Source organism: Carettochelys insculpta, chromosome 1 (assembly GCF_033958435.1).
Source record: "Carettochelys insculpta isolate YL-2023 chromosome 1, ASM3395843v1, whole genome shotgun sequence".
In the NCBI taxonomy this organism is placed as follows: Eukaryota; Metazoa; Chordata; order Testudines; family Carettochelyidae; genus Carettochelys; species Carettochelys insculpta.
In genome coordinates this window covers 5,700,398-5,710,762 of record NC_134137.1, presented here as the reverse complement: position 1 = coordinate 5,710,762, position 10,365 = coordinate 5,700,398, and the positions used below count along the sequence as shown (strand labels likewise).

Below are 10,365 nucleotides of genomic sequence, written 5' to 3'. Positions count from 1 at the left end.
GCAGTGCAGACAAAGACGATCTCCGCTGTGTGGCTGCACTGGTGCTCCACCAGGGCAGCATGGCGCCCAAAGCTCTTGCCGCAGCCAGTGCAGATGAAGGTGCGCACCACCGCGTGGCTCTGCTCGTGCTCACCCGGGGATGCCACGTCTCCAAACCACCACCCGCAGTCACCGCAGGCCAACGCCAGCTCCCCCATGGGGATCCTGGGTGGGGAGGGCCTGGCACTGCGCCTCCCAAGAGCCCTGGTGCACTCGGCCAGAGCCTCCTGCCTGTCCCCTGCTTGGCTCCCAGGAACAACAGGGCTCTTATAGGGCTTCCCTGCCAGCAACCCGGGCTCAGGATCCAGCTCCTTAGTATGGCCCTTTCCTGGCCCTTCTTCCTTCATAGCATTCGTACTCCAGTCACCTGTGCAGGAAAGGGGAAAGACAAGAGAGAGACACAGTTAGAGGCTGCTAAGGTGGGCACAGCTCTGGCACGGTTAAGAGTGTCTGTGTGAACAGCCATCCCCTCATACATCTCTCCTAGAATACATTCCTCCTGCTTTCCACTATTATCTGGTGCAGAGACTCCAGTCTCGGTTCTCTCGGCCTTGCTCCAGGCACAGCCAGGACATCTCTGCAGAGGGCCTGGAAGAGGCTGCCACTCAGAGTCTGCACAGGGTCCATGAAAGATCCAGCCAGTTCTCACTTGGCACCAGGGGGAACACCACGAAAGCCAATGAGTCACGAGGGTGAAAAACCAGAACCAGATCTGCTGGAAGGGAGAGAGGGTTTCTTTTCTGCTTTGGGCGTATTCTAAGAGATGTCAGCCCAGGGCGACTTATGGTGCCAGCTACAACCTTGAGATACATCTGTGCAGCTCCACCGAAACCAGTGAGGTCACCCAGGGCAAACAAGCTTGCAGAATCCTTCTTGTCACAACGACATGAGAGCAGCCATAGTGGGTCACTGCCATGGGCCATCTAGCCCAGTATCCTCTCTTCTGACAGTTGTAGCTGCTAGCCGCTGGAGAGGGAATGAACGGAACAAACAATTATCAAACGATAATCAAGCAGTTGGGTGGGAGGGGGATTCCTGGGGGCACAAAGCTCCTGAGCGCTGGCCATGGTGCTGGTGGGCTTTTGGCTGTCACTGTTGTGGTATCGCCGGGTGAGCGTGCTGCTGGAGGCTCGTGCTGTCTCTACAGCCAGCTCACTTGCAGCTTCCTGCCATGGGGTTACTGGGTCCCTGAGTCTTCAAATGCAGCCAGAAGCAGAGACCACAGAGCCCTGATTGTGCTGGCAGAGGCATCTCTGTGCTCCAGCTGGACGGGGCCATGGAAGACCCCACTTTTGAAAGAGCGGCCTGCAGAGCTTGTACTCACATTCTCTTTTGGAAAAGCCTTTCAAAGGGGGGCTCTTCCTGACACGGGAAGGGCAGTGTGATTGCCAAAGGCTGGCAGCGTTTCCTTTTTTAAATTCCTTCAAAAGAACGAGTTTTGTGTGTAGGCGCTGTCCTTTCGAAAGGACCTGCCAGTGTAGACACAGTCACAGTGTCCTGGGGACTGACTTCTACTCCCAATCCATAGATCACACCGTGTCCATACGGTATCGCTAACTCTGAGCCGGACGTGCCCTTTGCAATGGCTGTGAATGGTGACAAGTTATGAGCTGACTGCACACGCCTCACATGCTGCTTTTCCTGGGGGAAAGTTCTGAAGGATTTGTGTGAGGTGCAATGAGCTTCTCAGGTCAGAGATAGCAGCTATTGTCACAGAACAGGGTACTCTTTGCTGGGTGCCTCAGCACCACCATGATGTGTCTAAATATCGAAAGAAAGAAGAAAGGATCAGATGCAATAAGGGAGAGCAGCAGAGAAAGCCGGGCTTGTCTATATACTATCAAAACATAAAAGCAGTCCAGTAGCACTTTAAAGACTAACAAAATAATTGATTAGGTGATGAGCTTTCGTGGGACAGACCCACTTCTTCAGACCACAGCCACACCAGAACAGACTCAATATTTAAGGCACAGAGAACCAAAATAGGAATTAAGGTTGACAAACCAGAACAATTATTATCAAGGTGAGCAAATCAGAGAGCAGAGGGGCAGAAGGAGTGTGTGTGGGGGGGAGTCAGGAATTAGATAAAGTAAAGTATGTAAAAAAGCCCCTAAAATGACCTAGAAAATTGCCATCCTGGTTCAAACCGCGTGTTAATGTGTCGATGTGGGTATGATCTGAAGAAGTGGGTCTGTCCCACGGAAGCTCATCTCCTAATAAATTATTTTGTTAGTCTTTACTGAACGGCTTTTGAGTTTTAACAAGGGAGAGGAAAGGGTTAATTCTCGGCTGCTGTTCCCCACCCGCACCAGTCCCACAGGCCAGGTCCCTGGGGCTCCCTGCTGGCGCTGAGACCCCCTGGGATTCCCAGGGCAGCTGTATAAACATCCCTGCACCTCAGCCCCTCTCAGTGCAGATTCCCCACCACCTGCAGCTCCCGGCTGAGTCCCAGACAGCAACTGCTCATCCCCGGCTGGGGCAGGAGCCTGGTGAGTCCTTGGCAGGGAATGAATCTGTCCGGGGCGGCCGCACACACCTGACACCGAGGCAGTGTTGGAAGGGGGTGAGCTAGACTGGGGCTGCCTCACTCTGACTGCAGGGGCAGGACGGCAGCCCCTGGCACTGAGCCAATGCCCCCGGCCCTGCGCTGAGGGGCCGTGTCAGGACAGGGGCACTGTGGGATTTTATGCCTAGATTATGATCCATCCCCTTAGAAATTACCAGGGCTCTTGTGGAATCTGTGGTACTAGGCTGGGCCGTTCCTTTGAAATCTCCTCCCGTCCTGTCAGATTCTAACCCTCAGAACATGTCGCCTTCACGTGAGCAAAGCTTCCATTAAAGTCAGTGAGGGGCTTGGGGCCAGATCCAATGCACTTGGCAGAGATCAGCAGGTTCGAAGCAGCAGGGCTGTGACTGTCCATACGTCTGTACCCAGGGGCGGCTGATTCTCAGGCCTGCACTGATGTCCATGGTCCGCCGGTTTTCTACAACTGTATTTCCCCAGGCTGAACACAGCACAGCTGTAAAGCACCTTTCTCACTCTGGGGCTGACTGGACAACTGAAGGCACCTTCCCTACTGGTGCTATCCACCCTCAGTGCCTGGCTGGCCCCAGCTCTCCTGTACTGGTGCTGAATGCTCCTGAGGTAACCTGGCGAGGGGAAGGGATCCTGGACATGAGCAGTTCGCACGTCCCCAGATTTCTGGCAGGATTCACACCGGAATGGGGCCAGCAGCAGCATTTTCACACTGAGTGGGATCGACAGGGCAGGAGCTGCCTCCAGTCACGGGTGGAAGAAGTGGGGAAAGGGACGATTTCTCTCACGTCTCCCCACAGCTCATCCCTTCTCTTTGCTGCACCCCACTGTGCCTGGGACAGCTTGTTTGGGGAATGAACACAGAGCTTCCAAATGCAGCCAACACCTGCAGCCTATTGCTGGCCACCAACATAACCCAGCTGCTCCTGCCAGCCCACTGGAGTGCAGTCAGGAAGGGGTTAAGCCGTAGGGATGCATTTCGCATCAGGGTTCAGGGTAGCTGACCACAGGGGCTGCAGCAAACCTGGCCAGGGAGGTGGCTGAGCAGGGGAGAGGGTCTGTGCTAGGAGCACGCCCAGGGTCTCTGGTGGCAGCACCCAGGTGGGGGCTGGGAGGTGCAGAGAGCGCTGGGCAGAGTGTTCCCCCTCCTTTTTGCTGTGTGTGTGGGGATGAATTGTGCTGTGTGCCCAGCATGGAGGTGACTGGGTGGGAGGGGCTCAGAGGTGGGGCAGAACACCAACAGAAGGATGTAAATGTGGGATTGTACCTTTAAAAATGGGACATCTGGACACCTTTCATCTCCTGCTGCAGCAATTCTCTGTATAAGGGCTACAGGAACCTCTTGGCTTCATGCACTGCCTCCAAGCAGCTGCACTGCTGCTCTGCCTGAACGAAGAGCTCCACGGCAACAGGAGAGAGGTCTCCTTTCCCCTCCTCTCCTCTCCTCTCCTCCCGGTTGGCAACACAGTGCATTCCCCTAGCATCACTGAATCAGAGACGGTGGTTGGAAAAGAACTCGGGAGCGGATACTTTCAGAGAACTAGCCACAATTGCTCCTGAATCTTAGCACCATGGATGATTAGGGCTGGAAGACAACTCAGGAGGTCATCTAGTCCAGCCCCCTGTGCACAGTACTCCAGATGTAGCCTCACTAGTGCCAAACAAAGGGGAATAATCACTTCCCTTGTTCTGCTGGCAAAGTTCCTGCTAATGCAGTCCAACATGTCATTTGCCTTCTTGGAAACAAGTCACACTCATATCGAGCTTCTCATCCACAGCACTCCCCAGGTCTTTTTCTGAAGATCTTCTGCTTGACCAGTTGGTCTCCAGCTTGTAGCAGTGAGGAGGATTCTCTTTTTGAAACACAGTGGTTGCTGGACCAGTGCAGAGAACCTGAAAATGGTTTCTGACCTCTATCTGCACCAGAGATTACCAGAGTTATCTCCTTTTTTTCCCTCCTGGAGAACACATGCTCCCAAGTTTCCTCCGTGTTCTGCACTGCTCTCTTATGCTTCAGCATGCTACACCTGCAGAGCCAAAAGCTGACTTCTATCCAGAAAATCTTAATTTTCCTGGATGCAATGCAAGGTAGTGACTTGGGGCTCTAGTCTTTCAAACTTCTCCTCCAGTATGGAGACCAGTTTACACTTTGTACACATAAAGTTGTTCCTTTCCTCTGGGAGAAAGAAAAACAAGGCGCATACTTTGCAAGTAACAAGAACTGATCACTCATTAGCCACATCGTCCACTTTGAAGGAGTATCTGCAGGTATATTTAATGCTCACATGAGCCTGAAAGTCACAGAAACTCTCTGGGGACTGCCCCTGGGTAAATTCCCAAACAAACGTCTTCTGTTTCCTGTCCTTGGTTTGCCACTTAATGCAGTTCCTAACTGGCTGCTTTTCATGTTAGATCAGGGTAACAGCGTCACTCACAGGGCTGGATTTTTCACATGCCTGAGCAATGTAGTTACCCTACAGACTGCAGTGTAGACTGCACCTCACTTGAGATTGGCCTGAATATTTTGGATCCAATCCTTAAAAAATTACACCTTTCCATCAGTGGGAGTTGACTCGATTTTACTTGTGTGCTTGTGCTTTGGTCAGGTCAAGGCCTCAGAGCCTGAAGGAACCAGGAGGAGGTATCTTGCCAAAGAATGAAGCATGTCTTGCTCTGATGCCATGATGAACTGAAAGTGACTCCACAGTAGTGACTGTGAAACCAGGGTAAGGGATAGAAGAATCAGTCATATGGCCGTTTTAACACCCTTCATGCTCACCCTGTGAGCCCAGAAAATGGCTGTAGCAAATGTGGAGGTGCCATTCTTCTGTGGAGATGGACAAGAAGAGGTTCACACCCTGCTTAACCAGGGCCAGAACCATCCAACCATCATCCTTCTGGAGGATTGGAGACATTGTGTAGCATGAGAGCATTTCTGGATTTATGGTCTAACCTGACAGGCAGCTGGCACACAAGGAAGTGTTTTATGGTAGCTATGATGTAGTCTTTTATGCTGCACTTCATCTTCTTCACTGTGATATTATTATCATGTGAATATGATAAAGTTATAATTCAGGTTTTAGAGGATTAGTCATGTGAGGTGTCACTGGAGAAGTTTTGATTTGCTGAACAAGATTATCCTCTTTGCATCCATGCATCATTTTTGGAACTAAAGTTGTATGCGTAATTTGATTCTGGTTACACTTGGGCAATGCCCACTAGGCAAAATGTTTCAGTCTGGACAGCTGGTTAGCACGGTTCTGTACAAGAAAAAGAAACAAAAGGCTTTGGGAGAAATTTATCTTCCACCTGGTGAGACTCCCTGAGAATGATCAACTTCCAGTGGAACTTTGAAATGTGGATCCTGCCATACGCTAAAGCTCTTTAAGACATGGAGAGCCTTCATCTTATATTTTTCATGGCCCCCCAGAGAAAAAGACTGCTGCAAACAACAGAGGGTCAAAGACCAAACTGGTGGGTAAGTGCTTGATCATAAGAACATAAGAACATAAGAATGGCCATACTGGGTCAGACCAAAGGTCCATCGAGCCCAGCATCCCATCTGCCGACGGTGGCCAATGCCAGGTGCCCCAGAGAAGGAGAACAGAAGACAATGATCAAGTGATTTATCTCCTGCCATCCATCTCCTGCCCTTGTTCTGAAGGCTAGGGCACCATACTTTATCCCTGGCTAATAGCCATTTATGGACCTAACCTGCAAAAATTTATCAAGCTCTTTTTTAAACCCTAATAGAGTCCTGGCCTTCACAGCCTCCTCGGGCAAGGAGTTCCACAGGTTGACTGTGCGCTGTGTGAAGAAAAATTTCCTTTTATTAGTTTTGAACCTACTACCCATCAATTTCATTTGGTGTCCCCTAGTTCTTGTATTATGGGAAAAGGTAAATAATTTTTCTATATTCACTTTCTCCACACCATTCATGATTTTATATACCTCTATCATATCGCCCCTCAATCGCCTTTTTTCCAAACTGAAAAGTCCCAGTCTCTCTAGCCTCTCCCCATATGGGACCCTTTCCAAGCCCCTAATCATCTTAGTCGCCCTTTTCTGAACCTTTTCTAATGCCAATATATCTTTTTTGAGGTGAGGAGACCACATCTGCATGCAGTACTCAAGATGTGGGCGTACCATAGTTTTATATAGGGGAAGTATGATATTTTTTGTCTTATTATCGATCCCTTTTTTAATAATTCTTAACATCCTATTTGCCTTACTAACTGCTGCTGCACACTGCATGGATGTCTTCAGAGAACTATCCACTATAACTCCAAGATCCCTTTCCTGATCTGTCGTAGCTAAATTTGACCCCATCATGTAGTACGTGTAATTTGGGTTATTTTTTCCAACATGCATTACCTTACACTTACCCAGATTTCATTTGCCATTTTGCTGCCCAATCACTCAGTTTGCTGAGATCTTTTTGTAGTTCTTCACAATCCCTTTTGCTTTTGACTGTCCTGAACAACTTGGTGTCATCTGCAAACTTGGCCACCTCACTGCTTACCTCATTTTCTAGATCATTGATGAACAAGTTGAACAGGATCGGTCCCAGGACTGACCCCTGGGGAACACCACTAGTTACCCTCCTCCATTGTGAAAATGTACAATTTATTCCCACCCTTTGTTTTCTGTCTTTTAACCAATTCCCGATCCATGAAAGGACCTTTCCTCCTATCCCATGACAACCTAATTGACATAAAAGGCTAAAGCAATTTCTAGCCTGTGCATGAAGACTGTGGGGATTCCAAGACATAAAGAAAGTGCATCTTGTGTCTTGAAAATCATCAGGACGGCTTGTACCATTAGCCAGGGTGAGAATTTCTTTGCTAAGTTTTCTGTTCTGATCACTTTCCTCTCACTTATGATCATTTAAAATATATGTTTTCTAGTTTGTGTACTTGTTTTTGCTTTCTCTTAATGACTGAGTTGCATTGGAGCACAAGGGAAAATCATAGCTCAAGGGGCAAACTCACTGTATACTCCTCTCCAAAGGCAGGGAGGGAGGGAATTCTGTGGCCTGATGCTGTATGGTTCTCAGTGGCACATAAGGCAGTAACATTTTTGGTTTATCCTCCAGCAGGGTGTGAGTCTGGGAAGCTTGGAATTAATTTGACTGTGGTCTCCAGGGGCTCATATAATGGTAAAAAGGTGTGTCTGTACCTCTGTAAATGCTGGTGAATTAATAAGACCAGGAGCATGTCTCTTGTTCCAGAAACAGAGTGTGAGTGGGGTACATGATGGTGGGTCAGAGGGCTCGGTGGCATCTCACTTCCCAGGTGGCCTCCCAGAGGCAGCCTTAACTCTGTCACCAAATGCATTCCAGTCCTTGCTCACACTTGAGTTCTCACTGATTTTCACTTTTGCCTTTAGCTCCTGGAAATGTCACAAAAAGCTACAAGGGATGGTACATGATGCCAGACGACAATCAGACCTATTTTGCCCCTGTAAACTTCATCCTGACCGGCATCAAAGGTACGGAGGAGTCGAACATCTGGATGGCCATCCCCTTCTGTGTGATGTACATTGCAGCACTTTTTGGCAACTCTCTGCTCCTATTCATCATCGGGACAGAACAAAGCCTCCATGAGCCCATGTACCTTTTCCTCTCCATGCTGGCCACAGCTGATCTACTGTTATCGACCACCACAGTGCCCAAGATACTGGATCTATTCTGGTTCAGAGCAGGGGAAATTTCTTTTGCTGCCTGCCTCACCCAGTTGTTTTTCGTCCATTTCAGTTTTATTGCCGAGTCGGCCATCCTGGTGGCCATGGCATTTGACCGGTATGTTGCCATCTGCAACCCCCTGAGATACAGCACTGTGCTAACCAAGACTGTGATTGGGAAGATGGGGCTGGCCATTGTCACAAGAAGTTTCTGTGTTGTTTTCCCTGTTGTCTTGCTGGCGAAGAGACTGAAGTTCTGCAGGACCAACCTCCTGCCACACACCTTCTGTGAGCACAATGGCATCGCCCGGCTGGCCTGCGACAACACCACAGCCAACACGGTGTTAGGCATCGTCATGGCTATGTTAGTATTTCTGTTGGATGCTGCGCTCATTGCTATGTCTTATGTGCTGATCCTCAGGGCCGTCTTCCGGCTCCCATCCAGCAACGCCCGGCTCAAAGCTCTGCGCACCTGCGGCTCCCACATCTCTGTCATACTGATGTTCTACCCACCATCTTTTTTCTCCTTTTTTGCATACAGTTTAGGACACATCCTGCCCGGCTATGTTCTCAACCTCCTGGCCCATCTCCATCTGCTCCTTCCTCCCATGTTAAACCCCATCATTTATGGGGTGACAACAAAAGCGATCCTGAATAGGGTGATCAAGGTGTTTTATCGATGCTGCAGCAGAAGCTTCCTACTGTGCTAAAGGAAGAAACAAAAATATTTTGACACTTAAAAATTAAAGCCAGATGTTCCTTTGCACTGTAGCAGTTTTGTAACTTTGGGCTTGTAAAGTGTAAGCTTGAAACCTTGTCTCTGTCACCAATTAAAGACATTTCCTCGTCCGCTGTCAGTCTCTGATCTCCTGAGACTGACATGACTCCAATGACACTGATCCAGAAGACACAACTGAGAACTGCCAGAGGGGTACAAACATTAAAACCATGTGCCTCTGAAGCTGAGGAAAGGGGAAAGGCTACAAAGAACAATTCCAGAAATTCTGGGCCTTAATGTGGCTGTGAGTAATCAGAGTGCCCCAAAGATGGTTCAGGTTGAACCACTATCTTCCTGCTCTCTCACCCGCTACCACACAGAATTTGGCATCATTTTACTTAGCAGGATGGCCACTTTTCAAGGGTGGGGCCAACTTTCCTGCGGTTGCATAGCTTTTTACAGCCCCTGTCCCGGCTGTCAGTGTTCTGTGCTGTTGTTTAGCTGTAATTTACCCCCAAAACGCGTTCTAAGAGCCCAGCAAGCAGTGAAAGTGTTGGTAATGTGAAAGACAACATTGACCTCCAAAGGGCCAACAAATTTTCTCGTTCGACACTGGTCAGGTCGTTTGGATGCCAGACTTGGGAGGTTCAACCTGTAATTAAAACCATCTCTCATAGTAATGCTGCCCTTCGGCTCCTACCAAGAAATAATGTTAAATCTTATCACCTCAGGGAAATGAGTGCACACAGGGCCTGACGTGTGAAAGTGGAAACTGTGGTACACCACCTGCTCAACTCACAAATAAGAAAAGTGCGGAGGTAATTCTTCTGCTTTACTCCAAAGAGCAAGGAAATGTGGGACAGGAAGGGAACCATTAACCAATAGTGTGTCTCTACCGAGGACTGAGAAACGTTTCTTAGTTTTTCAGACAGTCAACAGGCCTACTGGCACCAGCAGGGTTGTACTATTCCCACAAAAATTGTGTTGTGAGTTCTGTGCTGGTTTTGTTTTATTGCTGTTATTTTGGTGGATATTGTGCAAGGGTGTTTATCACACACAGCAACACAGGTCAGTGTGTGGTATCTCCTGCCTGAGAATCACAGTCTACCTGTGCTTGGAAATGCCAGTTTGGACTTAAGGACAAGCTGCTGGTACTGGGCAGAGAGCACACCGGGTGGGAATGGGAATTGCACACAAATATAAAGGTACAAGTGGGAGGGAAGGTGAAAAGGAGGATAGAGCAAATGGAAGACCAAATGTCCCTGGCTTTGAATGAGGCTATTGGTGTTGCTAATCACAATTGCCTTTGCAGGATTAATTCTCACGATCCTCATGGCATCCTCGGCTGTCAATGGGCAGTCAGGCGGGATCGGTAACATACATTCCAGCC

The 10,365-nt window shown here is 49.0% G+C and overlaps 1 protein-coding gene across 1 annotated transcript; it reads left to right on the top strand.

Moving 5' to 3' along the window:
* Positions 1-8,001: 8,001 nt before the first annotated feature.
* On the top strand, positions 8,002-8,967 carry LOC142007609 (olfactory receptor 52B2-like). The gene has a single exon (XM_074984295.1). The coding sequence runs from the start codon at positions 8,002-8,004 to the stop codon at positions 8,965-8,967; it is 966 nt and encodes a 321-aa protein (XP_074840396.1).
* Positions 8,968-10,365: the final 1,398 nt, after the last annotated feature.